This window comes from Lissotriton vulgaris, chromosome 2_1, assembly GCF_964263255.1.
Source record: "Lissotriton vulgaris chromosome 2_1, aLisVul1.2, whole genome shotgun sequence".
NCBI lineage: Eukaryota > Metazoa > Chordata > Amphibia > Caudata > Salamandridae > Lissotriton > Lissotriton vulgaris.
The window spans coordinates 511,030,116-511,048,881 of NC_141687.1; the positions used below are offsets into that span (position 1 = coordinate 511,030,116).

The window sequence follows — 18,766 nt, forward strand, 5'->3', positions numbered from 1 at the left end:
GTGTGTGTGTGTGTGTGTGTGTGTGTGGTTGTTCAGGTCCACTGTTCTTCCACTGCCAAAACAACCATGGCTGAAAATCCAACAATGTAAGTCAATTATGACTGAAACAAATACATTTAACTCTTGATAATGGGGCAAAAATAGTGTCCGTCAATAGCCCTTCACAGTCTTAATCGGTTGGTTACCAGTATAGATCAGAATCGGTTTTAAGGCACTCCGTATTGCACATGCACCAATATGTGGTTATTAAACCAACTATTTAAATGAACAAGCTTCACATTAATATTTGAGCCCTAAACTTGCACCCGCAGAACAAAACGATGCGGATGCCACCTCAACTAAGAGAACCAGTGCTACTGAAAGTTAGTTTACTCCTTTCACTTTGCTTCTAGACTTGTGATTGTCCACCCCTACTATTCCAGAGAGGAGTAACTTTGCTAGCTTCTCGGGGCTGGTGAATACTTTATTGGAACTGGCAGCACAAGCTGTTTTTTGTAGAGGGTTACAAAAAACTGTTTCGAAGGCCCTAGATATAGCAGAGAAGTTAACGGAATAGAAAGAGGCGAGGGCATCCTTTTCCTTTACCAAGACGACTTTGGGCTAACAAAAGCATTTTGGAGCAAGTAACACAATTCAGCACGTGCTTATTTTAAAAGGAGGAGCATTCGGGTAAAACAATATTATTGCAAAGCAACCAGAAAGCGGCCTTCGTCCTCAAATCACCCGTCTGGGTCGAGATAATTGAATCATTTCAAGTCTCAAGCTCGCTTGCAGCTTTCATTAATTATAATGAGGCCTGCCAAGGGGAGGGGCGAGCAATACACCCCCGTGCGGCGTCTGGGTGCAGCCGTCTGCAAGGGGCCTCACCAGAGAGGAGCAGCGGTGCTGGGCGGCTCACAAACACTCGAAGAACACAACTGCAGTAGAGAAAGTGCAGTCAAAAGTACAAGGCACCCAGTGCAAAGCACATTGTAGTAGGCGTTTTTCAGGTTTTGAGAATAATTAGAGGGCTGTCCATTGTTGCAGCCCCACCTCCCCTACTGTGAGAACTGGCACGAGAAAAGAACAGATCCTGGGCCAGGATCTTGCTCTGAGACCACCTCATCGAACACAGATGGATTGCATTTGCAGAAGAGGTTTTTTTTTATTTTTATTTTTTAAGGAAGGAGGCGCCAATTATTCAATACTTCGTCTGAGTTATCACTTCAGCTGCTTGAAAAGGCAAAATGCTTCTGCGTTTGCATTTTAAGATATGAGAACTGCACAGTGAAGGTAATGACTGTCTGCTAGCTAGCTGGCAAGGAAGAGGAAGCCTGCCTCCCACGGATGAGACAGGTCTGCTGGTCAAAGCGCCTGCTGTGGGCAACATTAGCACTTGGGAAGCACAAAGTAGCTCAACACGCACAGTGCCCATTGCTGAAATCTGTGTGCAGACTCAACATCACAGGATCGAATCCTACCCAGAAAGCCTCTTCGACCTATCATCCATCTGAAACTGGTTAAGTCAAAAACTTGTAGCTGGAGTTAACTAACAATCATCACTTTGGAATAGAATGCCAGATACCAAAAAAACGGCCGCAGCAAGGGGCGGAGCGGGGAGAGCGGCAATGAGGGTGTGAAGCAGCAGGGGCTGCGGGATGGAGAAACTGCAGAAATCCAAGACGGGTGCAAAGACAGTGCATATGGCCACACGAGTAGTTTAACATGTTAACATGAATTTTAATACACATTTATGTGTGTCATCCATAAACATGCTGTCACATTGCAATCTATTCTGGTTTGGCCCTTAGCATCAGAGGTTTACTTCAATCCATCTCCCAGACAACGCACACTTATTGACAGCACGGAACAAACTGTAAAAAAAAATAATCTGGAAAAAGGTGAAAGCCAGTCTATCAGAATACAAATCTGGTGCATCTACTACCAGTAAAAAGTCAGACTCGAAAAATACTGTAAAACAAACGCTTAGGCAAACAACTACAATGTGTGCCATAACCACACGTATACATTAAGGTCTGCCACCCTTGTTATTACTGAAATAAGATTTTAGAACTATTCTGCATGAAAAAAATAAGCTCATCAACAACTATGTAGAGAGACGTTCCTCCTATGGGAAGAAAGTGAATGATGTCTTTAAATGGCATATTTTGTTTACAAGTCGCTGTCTAAAGAATTGGAAGTTTCGTATAATAGGGAAACAATGGCACATGAAGGGTTAATTTAGGCAGGGCTTCCGTGCAGCAGTCCCTTTCTCTGCACTGCTAGAGGGGCTCTAGACCAATAACTGTAAACTGAAAGATGAAACGAGGAAGAGGGAAAGAAAGGATGGAGGCTCACCGGCCAAAAGAAGGAAAGGAAAGAACGAAGGAAGAAAGGGAGCAGGGTGAACAACAGAAGGAAGGACATTGAGGAGAAACGTAGCCGCAGACTCTTTGGACATTAGGAAAAGGCACGCTGAAGGGAGGAGAAATGCGAGAGAAACGTGTGAAGCAGGGGGCGGGGATAGCGGATACCTTTGAAGTGAAGCGAAGCTTCACTTCAAAGGCTTGTTGGCACAGCGCACGCTGGGGGATGACTGTGGGAGAGAGGTTGGTGTCTGTGCACGCGCTTTTTATGGCAATGCACATGCGCATTGAGCGAGCTTTTCACGGGCACTTCATGGAATCGCCCGATCTCGGTAAGCTCTGTTTAAGCCCCTTTATATCTCGCTCCGCTCAATGCCCATGCGCATTGATAGGTCACGAGACCTAAAAATGAGGAGCAATCCCAATGGACTCTCATATTCAAGAGTTCAGTGAAAGTCACACATAGCAAGGAAACACAATGACTTCATGAAGTTCTGCAGTGGTCTGATCTGGTGGCTAACAACCACGCACAGCAAGCCGCAAATGTGGCAATCTGAAGCCTACATGTCCATGGGCTTCCAAAATAGTTTTCTACTTAACAACGAGCCTTAGAACGCATTAGCTTACACTATTTTATAAAGTAATTTAATGCACCAATATCACCTTAAGGCTGCACATGTATCAAAGTTTAAATATCCATTCCCATGCAGTCCCATCAGATTCACAAGAACTACATCAGAAACTTGCCTTTAGCACAATTTTCTTCATTTCTTCATCAGGACTCTGAAACTCTCTTATCAGGATCAGCATCACTTCTCTGGTATAGTAATTAGCATATTCAGCATCCATCAAGGGAATTAGGTAACCAATGGCTTTCAGGAAGGCAGCAAGACCCTGTATGGAAAAAAACAGATACATTTAAGTGCCACATAAAAGTCTCCAAGGAAATGTAGCCCAGAGATTCCCAAACTCTGGGTTGCGACCAGAGATGATTTTTAGTTGGTCGTAAAAGTGCATGCAATAAGTCGAGATGCCTTCCAAGTCTGTATTAAGCTGAACACATTTGCAGCGCTTCAAAAACAGGTCAAATAGCAGGTCATGTCTTTATGTATTTTTTAACATGGATATTGTTGCTGGGGTAATGGGTGTGTGAAAGGAAAAGCTGTAGGTTGTAATTTTCTGTAACAGACAAAATGTAAATATGCTGTATATTTATTAGGCAGTTAGGAAAGCATAAATTAAACATGTTGCAATTCTGAAGTGTGCTTTTAACAGGATCAAAACAAATCAAACACTTTACTATGTGTTGCACAAATGATAAATATTCACTGAAACCCGATGTCCACACAGTATCATTATGTGCAATATAGTTTTGTCAGTAAAATTGTATATCTGTGCAAATGTAGTGGCCATTTCAATAGATGTGTGTAATCCCACAATGCTTTAGTTACATTAAAATAATTGCCCGCCGTATGTCTATTACAGCTTAGTGGCTTGTGAAAGTTTTTTGTTCTTAAACGTGGGCTGTGGGTATAAAATGTTTAGGAAGCACTTGTGTAGGCAGCCATTTTGTCAAATTACCTTTCCTCTGTGCTGACGGATACCCTTCCACAGGGGCTTGAGAACAGAGTCAAACGATTCAATTCCATAAGGAGTAGCTGCCTCAGCCAAAGCTGCAATAGCCAAAGCGCTGATTGTACGAACCTTCTGTTGTTCATCCACCAAACCTGAAGAACAAAATACATTTTCTCTGTAGATTAAAGATTCTCAGGATTTTTAATTGCCCTCTTTCAAGTGACATCACAATTAACAAGCATATGCAATACGAATCACAATAATTAAGTTTGAGCTATTGGCATTGCTACATATTGCAACACAATTTGCAACAAAAGTCTATAAATTGTAAGCCAAATATTGTTTGTTGTTCCAATGGTGGCATGCTGCGCTTTAGATGAATATGTTTAAAAGTAAAGTGCGCCATACTGCGATTGCTACAATAGTTATTTGTGGATGCGTTAACAATTGATGTGTGCACTGATGGCTGGTGGTGAGCGGGCGCGCAAGCGTGACTGAGCGCGCGCACGAAACAAGGACAAATGTCTGTTTTGTAGGTAAGCCGCTATTGCAGCAAGATGTAGTCTTATTAATGTATATGCTACATTGGCCTGCTGTAGGAATAACATAGCAAATTATGTTTGGAGATGAAGCATCATGCGGATGGATTTGATTACAACAAATTACAAATTGTTTTCATTTTACTGCATAACATGCTCTTGTGGTAGGGCGGCTAGCCTCTTCAATGATGTTCATGCAGTCTGGCGGGTAGCCAAACTCTATAATTTCAGGTGCCAGATCGAAAGGTTGAGTTGACTGGAATCTGGATGCCTTATCTCTTCATGGCTCTGAGTGAGAAGCTTGGGAGAGAGGTGTAGAACTACTGATAGTTCCAACCAGGTTGTGAACCAGGGTTGTCGGGCCCATGTGGGAGCAACCAGGATCATTGTGAGGGAATGTTGCCTGAGCTTGTGAACCACTAATGGAATTAGCGGTAGAGGTGGAAAAGAGTAAGCAAATATCCCGGACCAGTTGATCTATAGCGCATTGCCTTTGGACGATAGGTGTGGATACCTGGATGCAAAGTTTGGGCATTTTGCGTTCAGGTGTGTGGCAAATAGATCCATCTTTCGGTAGCCCCACATATGAAAAGATAGGAGAACTTGAGGGTGTAGTTCCCATTCGTGGATCTTTTGTCTTGGACGACTGAGCAGATCTGCAATTTGATGGTTTACTCCTGGGAAATATATTTTTTGAGGTATGGCCCATCTCCATATATTTTGAGCTAGGTGTGAAAGCTGTAAAGATTGTGTCCCCCCCCCCCCCGTCCCCCCTGTTTTTGTATGTACTACATTGCTGTCATGTCTGTACGAACTAGGACATCTTTGCTGACTAGATTTATCTGAAAAGCTTTCAATGCTAGAAAGATTGATATCAGCTCCAGATGGTTTATGTGGAGCTGTTTTTGTTGTATAGTCCACATGCCCTGAATGTTTTTAAAGATGAAATCCCCAACCAGGGAGGGATGAGTCTGCTGTGAGCACTATCTGTGGAACTGGGTCATTGAATGCCCACCCTTTGGCAAGGTTTTGGGTATTCCATCACTGCAGAGAGCAAGGAGTGCGGCCATCCACCAACACCAGATCAGTTAACTGACCTTGAGCCTGGTTCCACAGACGTGCTAAGCATTCCTTTAGGGGAAGCATTTGGAGTCTTGCATAAGGAACCATTAGAATGCAAGACTCAATCGTTCCGATGGACTGCATAAACACTCTGGATGGGCACGAGTGCTGCGGTTGAAATTGTTATATTCGGGTTTACATGTTGCGTATTCTGACTGGGTTGGGGGATGCTAGAGCTTTGCAAGTGTCTATTGTGGCTCCTAGGTACGCTTGCGTTTGAGGGTTGAAGAGAAGACTTGGTGAGTTTTACAGTGAATCCTAAGACGTGAAGCAGCTGAACTGTTTTGGGAGTGTGGTGTATGCAGCTGTGTTGTGACTTGGCTTTTGTTAGCCAGTCGTCTAAGTAAGGGAAGACGTGAACTTGTCTTCTTAAATAAGCTTAGACCACTGTTATACACTTGTGAAGATTCTTGGTGCTGTGTTACACCAAATGAGAGGACTTTGAATTGGTAATGTTGTCCGTCCACCACAAATCTGAGATACTTCCTGTAAGCTGGGCAAATGGGAATATGGAAGTAGGCGTCCTTTAAATCTAGAGTGGAAAGAAAGTTGCCGTGCTGAAGCAATGGGAGCACCCGTTGAAGGGTGATCATGTGAAAGGGGCCTTATTGAATGTAGGGGTGCCGCTCGTTCAGAGGTCTCTCATCGTGTCAGGACTCTGCCTGCTAAGTGCTACAGGAGTAGCCCATCGCCAAAAAAACTGCTTACTGTGCCCAAGGAGGAAGGAGTTTCATCAGCGCGGCCGCAGAGGAGGTGAGAGGCGCGGCCCGGGACTGCGAGGTACAGCGCAATCACCACCAGCTATTTCCTCTTACCGCGTGGGCCGCGCCCCCTCCCAGTGCCCCGCCCTCACTGAAGGTGCTCATAACCTCTCGCGGCCCCGGCTTCGCGGGTGCCGCTCGTTCAGAGGTCTCTCATCGTGTCAGGACTCTGCCTGCTAAGTGCTACAGGAGTAGCCCATCGCCAAAAAAACAGCTTACTGTGCCCAAGGAGGAAGGAGTTTCATCAGCGCGGCCGCAGAGGAGGTGAGAGGCGCGGCCCCGGGACTGCGAGGTACAGCGTAATCACCACCAGCTGTTTCCTCTTCCCGCGTGGGCCGCGCCCCCCTCCCAGTGCCCCGCCCCCGTTCACCTCTTACTGTCTTAAGCAAGGACGCCAACGCGCATCGCGGGACGCGCGCGGGTCGACGCCCGGGCCAAGGGCAGGCCCGTTTAAGCCCGTTCAAGCCTGTGCAAGTCTAGTCTGGGCCAACTCTCTTTCATCTTCCTCTGCCCATTGATAATTACTTCCTATATTGGGTGCACTTCACCATCACATCGACTATTTATCAAACCACGTGCGCTACAGTGCCAATATGACTACCAGGGCCATGAGGAACAAAACGGCTCAAGGAGTGGGTCAAGTGACTGGTCCAATTGATCAATTCATTACAAAAGCTAATGATGCCATCAACCAGGGGATTGTATTGCTTGAAAGACGTGTTTCCCAGGACCTGGCTGCAGCACGAAGATCCTCTATGGGCCTTCTGGCTCTAGCCAAAACACCTATCCACCAGGAAACTAACGTCCCATTACTCCAAGAAATTCGCGCAGAACTTCACACTATCCCAATGAGCGTCGACTTATCTGTCACTCATCTCTCTCTAGGGGAAGCCTCTATAGATGATTTGGAGAAAACACCTACTTTGGTGATTAGCCCCACTCAAACCGCACCGTTAACTTTGACAGAGTCGCAACCATTGACAGTGCCACCATCATTAGTAATAGCTTCCCCCCCAAAAGCTGAGAAGGTGCCTAGGGAGGGTGCCATTCCCAAACAAGATAGTACAAGGCCAATACCCAAGACTAAGCAGCACTGCCCACCGAAGCGTACCAGGTCTAAAAAACCCCCTCGTACCAACCTCCAAAATAACACAAGACATTCATTGCCTGCTAACGTGGATGACTCCTCTGTCCTGGCCGCATCGTTGGATGAGGCCCATAGGGGTCATGACACTGCTAATACTAACCATCCTGAGCTTAACGCACAAGTGTTTGACTTAATCAAGGACCTTATAAAATCCCAACTACTCCCAATAGAGCGAACTCTAAACAACATCGAGAAGCAGATTGCCAGATTAATCAACCACACTAGCCATCTTAAACCACCTACCACCACCCTAGTCCCATTAGTCCCTACGACTGCCAATCATGTCAAGGCAGTCACTGTACAGAAACCTGCGCCCCAACCCACGGTACATAAAACCCCCCTACCCACAGGAAAAAACCCCAAAACCCCAGCCATCACACAAGCGATTCCTACAGACACTAAGGGCACCACCAAACAAGTGCAAGGAAAGCCAGTAACAACTGCTGACCCCACTTGAACGAATTCAAAGCCCCCTTCGCCTAAACCCTCGGCTACCCAACAGGCTGCTGATGCACCCAGCAAACCAGTTAGTTCAAAGAGGCCAGTCCATCTTCCCCCAGAGGCAAGCCCCTATACTGTGATTCTCACGGGGGTATCAGAACTGGAAGAACATATGAGTGAATCCACCTGGTCACTAAAAAATAAAGTTATGCAGTGGCTCCAGATTAATAGACCCCTTCCTTCACATTGTAAAAGTAGACTCTCCATGGTTCGAAGAGTCCCTTGGATTGGGGAAACAAGGAAAAGAATAAAGGGGGACTGTATTATTATCAATTTTGATAACCCAGAGACAGTCAGTTACATATGTTCCTGGTCAACCTTGGAGAGAAAGGGAAGCATAGACACTAATCGCTTATCTTTCTTCTATCCACCGAGGTTTCTCCGTGAACAAGATTTCCCTCCAAATTGGGACCAATCCCCAGGCTGGAGCTGGACTCAAGTCGAAACGCGTAACAGGAGGAGGGACTGGGATCATTATCCTTGGAACCCAAGAAGAGACCAACCATATGCAGAGGGGTGGAGAGGGGCTCCAACTAGTAACTATTTTTCAACCCTAGAAATGGTTGATTAACCATTAAACAACCAATTACCTTCTAACAACAAGCTTATAACCCCCCCGTCTCCTGATAGCCTAGGGTTATCTCCAAGGAAACATGGGAAATTTGCTCCAGCTCAACCCATTGTGGATTCCTCCAATACGGCCCCTTCACACGGCCCCTCTGGGTCGGGAATTGCACAAATTAATGACTCTCAGGCTCCCCTTTTACCCTCAACTTCTGACTTGAATCTTCCACACTGCTCTTCAACGCATCCTGTTGACGATCAATATATTTCAATTTTATCTTGGAACATAGCTGGTCTCTCAAATAAAATAAAGGACCCAACCTTCCTGAACTACATAAATACCTTTGACATCTTAGCGTTCCAGGAATGTTGGGACCTGACACCTATAAATCTGGACGGCTATAGCACACACTTCACCCCATCCATCCAGTCATGCAGAGGGAGGCCCTCGGGAGGTCTTTGCTTGTACGTTTCAAATAGACTAAACTTATTAGAACGCGTTGACCTCCCTCCAACTGATTTCAGCTCAAAGTCCTTTGGTCGCTTACCACAGGCCTTTAAAATGTCCGGGAAAGAGGCAGTCAGTTCTCTCATTATAAATCTATATAACAGCGTACAGAGAGACGACCAATCAAAATTTACAGAGTTTCTTTCCAAACTCATAAAGAAGGGTATGGGAGGGTCCTGCTTAGACAGACGCTTGATCATACTAGGTGATTTTAATTGTCATCTATGCCCATATAGTGGAACCAGGGTTTGTGATCAAAGAGCCCCAAATGGAGATCATACTACCCATTTTGAACATTCAACCATGGGATCCCAACTGAACAATCTATTACATGAATGGGATCTGGGCTTTTTCAACGATTTAACAGTGCCCCCGACCGACTTTTTACCCACATTTCATGGAAGGGGATCGCTCACGACAATAGATTTTTTTCCTCCTGTCTCACAGTCATCATGGCGACGCCCTAGAATTCAACAGAGAGGAGTTGGTTCTGAGCGATCACTACCCCATCAGTGTCAAAATATATTCCCCCTCCAGTGGTAATAAGTCCAGGAGCAATATAGAAAATCTTTTCTCACATACCATTTCTCTTTCATCAAGAAATGGATACACCATAAAATGGGCTAAAATTGACACCTCGAAATTTCTTGAAAATCTGATCAAAACTGTCCCTGATCTTTTTCGGACTTGCTTAGAACACGCTCCCAACCCACAGGAAATCATTTTCGCCTTTGACCAAATCGCTTCGCAAATTAGAAAAAACTTGACCAGAACCAATAACAAAAGCAATGCTTCTAAGAGCCGTGGTTGGTTTGACCACGAGTGTTCAAACACTCATAACATCTTGAAGGCCACCCTTAACAAAACTCCAAAAAACCAGGTGGAAATCAGATCCGCCCGTGCCGCTTATAAACAGGCAATTAAGAACAGAAAAAATGAACTGAAAACTGCGGCCTGGGAAGCTCTGTTGAAAGCTAGCACAATACGGCCTTCTGGAGGGAGGTCAACGCCCCCTTTTTTAGCGACAGGACAACAGACCGCATAGAAATCGCCATCACGGAAGAAGTTTGGATAAATCACTTCACCGAACTGTACAAACTAGATGACCGGATTGAACCACTTAATCTTGTAACTCAATCAATGGAGAGTAATGAATCGCAAATCAACAACTCTGAGCCGTTCCCACTATCCATCTACTTTAATTACTCAGAAGTGGAACTGGCCATCCTTGAAAGTTCTAATGCCAAAGCGCCCGGCCCAGATGGAATCCCTATAGACCTATTTAAAGACAACATTCAACTATGGGCACCTATTCTTACAAACGTCCTCAACTCTTATGCCCGCAAAGGATTCCCTGCAACATGGCAAGAAGCGATCATAATACCCATCTTCAAAAAAGGTGAAAGAACGGACCCAAAATGTTATAGACCAATTTCCTTATCACCATCGATGCTAGTGTTATTTTCCTCCTGTGCTGCAGACCACTGTTTCCCATTGTTCATGACGAGCTCAGCTCGTCATGAGTGTATGGAGGTGTACATCATGACGAGCTGAGCTCGTCATGAGCGTCCAAGGGGTTAATGGACTCCATGATGAAGGTGGCCGGGAGAGTCCTGTTGAACCAATTACAAACATGGGCACAGGAAAATAACATTTTGTCTAAATTTCAATATGGGTTCGTTTCTGGTCTCGGGACAGTGGAACAATGCTTAAATCTAGCTCTGATCATCGACAAATACGTGTTGGCAAAAAGAGGCAATATATACATGACTTTTGTGGACTTAAGCTCTGCTTTTGATTGCCTCAACCACAGCTTACTCTGGTCTACCCTCATTAATATGGGCGTTGACCCTAACATCTTAGCTTTCATAAAAGAACTCTATCGAGGAGCAGGGGCCAAGGTTCGCTACGGAAAGGATGGAGCCTGCACGAGCAAGTTCCCTATCAAAAAGGGGGTCAGGCAGGGCTGTATCCTTGCCCCCTTTCTTTTTAATTTGTACATTAACAGCGTCGCCGACTGCCTGGCCAACTTAGATGTTGACTATCCAAAAATAAATGGCCTTGCGGTTCCAATCCTTTTATACGCGGACGACGCCGTCATCATGTCCAGGACCCAACTAGGGCTTCAAAAAGCGTTGACTGCCTTTTCTACCTTTATGGGCTCAAGAGGCCTTAAGATTAATGTAAGTAAAACCTTCACAATGTGTTGCAGTAACAAAAAGAACATCTCTTGCAATACGTTCATTGATGCAACCAAGATCAGCCTCACAAAAACCTTCACTTACCTGGGTATACTTTTTAGCAGCACAGGCACATGGAAGAATGCCGTACACACCCGAAATTTGGCTTTTATCAGACAAATTGGAGCCCTGAAGAAATTTGCTACTAAACTAGGTGGGAAACAGGTTAGAATTTTGTTGGACATATTTGCTGCCAAATGCGTCTCTACCGCTACATATGGAGCAGGTATCTGGGGCCTGGCGGACTGTGGAGAGATTCAAACCAGCGAGAATGCATTTTTAAGATTTTTGCTGGCTGTTCCTCGATCCATTTCAACCACAGTCTGCCATAATGAGCTAGTACGTGTATACATCTCGGACACGATCAAAATCGCACCAATTCTGCTATGGCATAAAGTATGGTCCTCGGAAAAAACGGTGTTAACCCCTTTACTGCTAAGGCCATTTTACTATTCTCCTCTAATTTCCATTGAAATCAATGAAAAGTGCATGACGAGTTACCCTTGTCATTAGCAGCCAAGAGGTTAAACCAGGATGTAATTAAGGATTGTATGGCCTTAACTAACTCAAGAAAAATACCCTGGCTCGCCTATGTACAGAAATTTCTAACCTCACTGGATCTAGCGGATATGTATATTAATCCCACAATGTGTCAAACGATTTCTAAAAAGGACCTCAAGGCTCCCTGTTTAGGCTTACTCTCCGACAGACGTTCCTATCTTGAAGGTAACAAACTATCGATTGCCAATCACAACCTCTTACTTTATGACGCTGGCATCCCATCTTACCTCTCTCCGATTATTACAACCTATGCGAGAATGTTGCTAACAAGGATGAGGACGGATTGTTTTTTCCGTCTACTAACATTTCCCACCGTAAATGACTGGTCGACTACCCCGGTGGCCTGTCCTTGTGACAATGTTTCCAAGCAATCCAACATTCACGTTATTTTATTCTGCAAATTTTATGACTGGGGTAGAAGGAAACATCTTCTCCCACTTTTTAAACTCTGGGGCTTAAGACAGTGCAGGCCAGCCTTACTCAAGCTAAACATGCTCGAAGATGAACTTACAATCATTGCAGCTACTAGCTTTTTGAAATTCGCAGTAAGGTGTAGAGCGTCTATGAACTAACTGTCTTCTGTTCCCCGTCAGCCATAATTTGCACAAACTCAATTCTTAAACCTTGATTTGTATGTTGTATGTTTTTATGATTGAAATTCGTACTCATTTTTATGCTGTATTACATGTGCTTTTATGATTTTCCTCGTAAAAATCGAATAAAGCTTTATTTGACTTGAATTTAGAGGTTTAGCTGTCTGAGGACCAGTATGGGCCGGAGGGATCAGTCTTTTTGAAAATCAAAAAGTATAGGGAGAACACTCCCGTCCCTTGATGATGTAATAGGACTGGTTCTTTTGCATTTTTGTCTAACAGAGAGAGGACATCTTGATTTAACCGGGTGAGATGTTCTGGTGACATTGCACGCTATCTCTGAAGGATTGTTGGTGGAGTGATGGGGAGTTTCAGGCAACAACCATATTGGATAATTTGCATTACCCACTTGTCTGAGGTGATTCACAGTTTCTACCTGTCTGGAATTCAGAGACGTCCCCCCAACAGGAGTGGAATGATCCGGGGTTGTGGAGAGAAGTAACTGTTTATTGGCAGTGGAAGTGTGGGTGGAGTTACCTCGGCCTCTTCCCTTGTTATTACCCATGTAGCCTCCTCGAAAATAGCTTATGGGGGAGTTAGATTGGTTATTCCCTTTGTAAGAAGGAGGGAGGGATTTTTCTGAACCTTTTTTTTTAAGCCACCCCTTTAAAAGGAGCGACAAAAGGAACCCCTGCTAGAAGGTATTTGTAGGGCTCCCATGGATTTTGCTGTTTCAGTGACTTTCTTCATTTTTTTTAATGAAGCATCTACTGTTGGCCCAAAAAGATGCGCTTTATCAAAGGGCTGATTAAGTATGGAGGATTGTATCTCCAGCTTGAATCCAGAGATTCGAAGCCAAGTGTGGCTCGGCAACAGTATGCTAGTGTAAATAGCACTAGAAGCTGTGTCCGCTGCATCTAGGGCGCATTTTATGGAAGTGTTGGTGATGATCTTCACTTCCTGAACGAGGTCGTTAGCTTAAGTTTTATACTCCTCTGGCAAATGTTGCATGAGTTTTTCCAACTAATCATAGTGGGCCCTGTCATAGCGTGCTAACAGAGCCTGAGCATTGGCAATACGCCAATAATTAGCAGCCTGTGAAGCTACTCTCTTGCTAGAGGCATCAATAAGTTTAGACTCCTTATCAGTAGGATGGGCATCACCTGTAGTTTGAGCTGAGAGTGTGTGTGAATATTTCTACAGGAAATCCTCTTCTAGAGGGTCTGTATGCAACTCCACCTCATATTGGGCAGCCCTATTGATAAGTTGTACAAAGCCAACGTTGTCATCAGGTGGAGAGGGTCTGGAGGTATACAGGTCAGGGTCATTAGGTCGATCTGGATCCTTATAATCATCCCTGGGATCAGTGTCATGTGGTATGTCCGGATCTTGCGGGGTATCATGATCGTCCTCTCCCAACCCCAAAATAGTCATCCTGTGGGTGAGGTGAATTTGGAGTCTGAATGTGATGGTGTAATCTGTAAATTGGGAATAGGAGGAGGGAGGTCTGCAAGGGGGAGAGGGGTTAGTACCCATATCTTTTTTCCTTCAGAGTTATGGTGGCATCTTCTGAGATGTCTATTATTTTTTTAGGGAGAGTAGCAAGGTGGTGTCCAGTTTCATGATCAATACAAAATCTTTTTTGTTTTGGACCCAGAGGTGTCTTTGGAAGGAAGTTCCTTGGAAGAAGTATCTTTTCCTTCAGGAGTGGATTTCAGCATTGAAGATTTTTGTTCAGTGTCTTTGGGTGGCGAGTGTTTCGAATCCAAATGCTTAGTTTTAGCCGGTTTAGGCTGTGTAGGCTCCGAGCTTTTAGGTGTGGAGCGTTTCAGCTCCGAGGGTTTAGGCTTGGACGATTTTGATCCCGAATCTTTCGTTTTGGAGTGTTTCGGCTCCGAGGTTTTCAGTGTCGAAGTTGTTTTTGGTGCAGACGGCGTGGGAAGTAGTACATGTCTCTCCTTATGTTTCGGTGCCGTAGGTGTTGGTTCAGCACCAGAATGGGGCCGGATCAAGCCCGAGCCGGAAGACTTGTGTTTATGTTTCATAGCTGGGCTGGCGGGTGGGGCATCTGAAACTTGTTCTCCGTGTCGACCAGAGGGTGAGGGCGATACCTGAGCCTTATCCTTTGTGAGTGGGCACATGGAGATCTGTACTCCGTACGTTAACCCGGAGTGACATTTAGGTCTTCCTCCATGTTGGAGTCGGCTTCGGACATGGAGACCGGTTCTTCATCTGCTTCTGCTGCAGAATGGTGTTCTAGGTGTTCGTCGAAGATGTGCGGTACAGAGCCACTGCTGGGCTGCATCTTGTGGCGTCGAGACGGACAATCCCGGATGGTCTTCGGTCTGAATGATAGACACGCTTCGCAGGATTAGTCTTCGTGTTACGGGGATAAGCACAGGTTGCAGACTCATGCAAGTCGGTGCGTGGAAACTTAGTACAACACCGGGGACATAGTTTGAACGGTGACCGTTCAATCGACTGCTGGAGTCATCAACACGGGTAGGCCCGACGGCCTGCTTCGAAGTTCCCGATCGAAGGTTTTTACAGTGTACACGATGCACGTCGAATGGGAAACCGTGAAAGACAATACGTTCGAGGGTAGAGGACTGCGCGTCGATTGGGGTCAAAAACTATACCGAACCGCAGCAATACACATCCGAACCAGATGGCGGAAACAAAATCTGGGGACGGAGTCGCTGCCCATGTGCACTGTCACTAAAAGGAGGAGTCACCTACCTCGTGACTGCATAGACTTCTTATAACAAAAATAAAGTGCAAACATCCAGACCCAACAAAAGACTAGACAGTTCTTTGGGTGTGACCCCTCCTGTAGGACAAAATACACTGTTGGAATATCAGATGCATGCATTAGACCCAATAAGCTGAAACCACTCTCTGGCAATTAGGAAGAAGCATCTGTAGGAAGGTACCTCCTGACTATGGTTGCCCCCAACTTTTTGCCCTGTGTTTTAGCTGGTTTTGGACATAGTCGACCTGGGACCCTGCCAATCAGGACCCCAGGCCTACTGCTCTCTCTGTAAAATGGATTCCATGTACCCTAGGTACATTTCCAATTGGTACTGGGCCACCCTATCAGACCCTGTAACTCAGGGCATGGGTGTACCCAGGGCTGCAGCATGTATTATGCCACCCCTGGCTGGCCTCCTATATTTGACACAACTGGCTGCATGACAGCTGGGGCAAAGTCGTGTAATCACCCTTTGCTGTAGGTATAGTATACCTATACCTAACCCTAAAATGGACACACAGATTCCTATCAGTCACTCCTATGGCAGGCCTTGACAATCCTGAAGGCAGAGTGCTTGGAATCGTGTGAGATGGTGCTCTGGCATGAGCTGAGCCTGTCTGCAGCTTGCGGAACCAAGTCCTAATAGCTGTTCCATGATATCGCATACCATATACTCTTAAGTGCATTATAATCCTCGCGGTTAAATGCTATCTTTGGTATTGCTTTATCAAAACATGTCGAGTAAGGTGTCATACGAATTGGAATACTAACCCCTCGCCAATTCTGGCGACGGGGTTAGCATTCCACCCTTCTAGAGGGACACGACATGTATGTAACTGTGAACCCCGGTTAAAGTTAACTGAAGCCTCAGCTCCACAAAATGGATGCTGCCACCACAGACACGAGTCTGACCTCCTGCTGCTGGGAGTCCTTCCAGCGAGGGAGGCCTGGACAAAGGGTTTCCTGTCAGGGGCGGTGCTAGCACCGTCCCAGACATGGTTTTGTGTATCCTGGGTAGGCAGGTCTTTACAGGAAGGTGACTGCTGAGTGGCACCCCGGTGCTCACTACGCATAGGCCGGTCAGAACCAGTTCCAGGGGCACACCAGCCCCTGGCCTGGGGAAAGTCCGGCATGGCAGAGGGGTGTAACCACCCCCCTCCTAGTCCCACCCATAGGCAGGACCTAGTCACCGGGTCAGCCCCCTTTTTTAGTATAAAGATGGGAGCGGGCCCCCTGTTCAGATTAGATCATCTTTGGAATCAAGACACGACTTTCTTCGAAAGGACTTCACGATTTCTTCTTCAAGATTCTCCCTTGTGGCTAAGGAGTAGTCACCCTGCATCAAGCGGGCACCATCCTAAAGAACACTGCGGTCTGCTGCAAGTCCTTCATCACGAATCCGACGACCCAGCTCGACGAGACCCGGCTTCCCTGGCACCTCTGACCTCTACTCACCTCTACAGCCAAGCTGAGAACCGTGAGTGCGACGAGACCTCAAGGGACCGACGATCGCCAAGACTGCACGACATCTTTACTGCAAGCCCACCGTGTCCTCCACGGGTGAGTGCTTTGGGGTCCGAGAAGCCCCGACCCTGCGCAGCTCCAGCACCCAAGATCAGCCTCCCAGCACCTCCACGATCTGCGTGGGGCCCTTCTGCTGTTTGCTGTGCACCGCGTTGTTTGGCTACTAGCCGGCTGGCTTGTGGCCTTCTGAACGACGCCCGACGACATCACTGCTGCTGGTCTGGTTGCTCCAGACTGGCCCTTGCTTCCTTCTCGAAGAGAGGCACCCCGGACCCTCCTGGTCCACTCCAGACGCCATTTTAGGTCCACCGCGTGGGCTTGAATTTGCCAAGGCTTTGTTGCCCAATCCTGGGTCCAGCGACGCCGACAGCTTCTATCTTCGTGGGACAGCTCGATCCTCCTTCCTGGTCGCCGACAACGCCTCCTGGTCCGTGAGATCTCCGAGCCCAGCGTCACCCACACGCCTTGTCGAGGTGGCTACCATCCGGTGCCCTCCTGGTGCCCACTGACTACTGGCTAGTAGTCTCGAACTTGGTCCCCTCTGCTTTCAGGTGTCATCTTCCATCGATCCAGGCTTGGATCCACCGAACTTTCTTCACTGGTCGCCTGCCAGCAACTTCTTTCTTCTAGGCTCCTGGTCCGTCAACGAGGATTCCCGACGTCTTTTGAGTCCTATGCAGCTGCAGCCCCTGGGCTAGGTAACTTCGGCATTTCGGTGCCCCAGCATAGCCTCACTATCCAAGGGTCAGAATCTACTTTCGTTTTCTCCCTACCAGGTCGGGTTCGCCCGAGAACACTAACTTTGCAAATTCTAGCTACCATAGACTTTGTCCCGCATCTCGCGTGAGAGTGCACACACTGCACCCGAGTCCCCTGGGTCTCCTAGAAGTAATCTAACGATTCTATAGTCAAGTCCAAGCGATTCCAAAGCCTATTAGTACTGTACTTACCTGCTAGTAATTTCGCATTCCACTTTTCAAGTATATGGTTTTCCGTGCCCCTCGGGCATTTGTATATACTGTGCTAACTTAAGTATTTTGATAAGAGTTTTGTTTTGTGCTTAGTACCCTGTCCTCATAAAGAGTACAGGGCTGTTGTGATCTTTAATAAATAACTGTTTATTTTCATAACACTTGTGTGGTGTCCTTTCACTTGGTGTTCAAGGGGTATATGTGGTATAACAGCTGGCTTAACACGCCCTCTCGAGTCTTTAGCCTTAGACTGCTCGTATCCACGCTACTAGGATAGCTGGTCTATAAGGTTGACTTACAACCAATCATCAATAAGGGTTGCTGGACTGATACATAGTGTTCACTAGAATAGTGGCCACTGCATATCAGGCCACCTTCTCACAGCATCTTGTGAGGGAAGATGGGTGGGTGGAAAGTATTCTCATCCATGGCCCTTGGGGGCGATCCCAGAGACCTTCTACAAGGAAATGTACAATTTACAAATTATTAATACGTTTTTTTTTAAGCAGCCTTGGAGGAAACTGGGATTTTGTTGCGGTACGCCCACCCCCTCACACATACTTTTCGCCTGGTATTTGATGCACCTTTAACTGAAGTGTACTGGGTTCCTGCCAACCAGGCCCCCAGTACCAGTGTTTGTTCCCTAAAACTGTACAATTGTTCCCCCTATTGGCAAAGCCATTAGCACCCTCTCTAAGTCCGTAGTAGATGGTATCCCTGGTACCTTGGGCCTGAGGTAGTAAAAAGGTCCCTTAGGACTGCAGTAAGCATTTACCACCCTAAGGGACCCCTCACCTAGCACATTCCAGACTGCAGGCTGTGGTGCAGACAAAAGTGAAAACACGACATGTCACACATCCGTGTGCCATGTCCCCTAACACTGCATGTAATATTTGTAAGTCATCCCTACAGCAGGCCAGATCGACTTAAGGCAGGATGCTAAGAATTACATGTGAGGGCATACCTGCATGAGAAGATCTGCCCCATTGCTGGTCAGTCCTATTACTCCCATTACAAGTGACCAGGGAAGCCATTTCTGATACATGGGCTGGACACTGGTGAA

The 18,766-nt window shown here is 46.3% G+C and overlaps 1 protein-coding gene across 1 annotated transcript in view; it reads right to left on the reverse strand.

Moving 5' to 3' along the window:
- The window catches only part of SF3B1 (splicing factor 3b subunit 1), a 322,360-nt gene that overhangs the window by 173,347 nt on the left and 130,247 nt on the right, over nt 1-18,766 (reverse strand). The window contains exons 15-16 of the mRNA XM_086955420.1: nt 3,927-4,072; nt 3,093-3,239 (exon numbers count right to left, since the gene is read on the reverse strand). Of these exons, the coding sequence (XP_086811546.1) occupies nt 3,093-3,239; nt 3,927-4,072 (293 nt within the window). The remainder of the gene's footprint in view (nt 1-3,092; nt 3,240-3,926; nt 4,073-18,766) is intronic.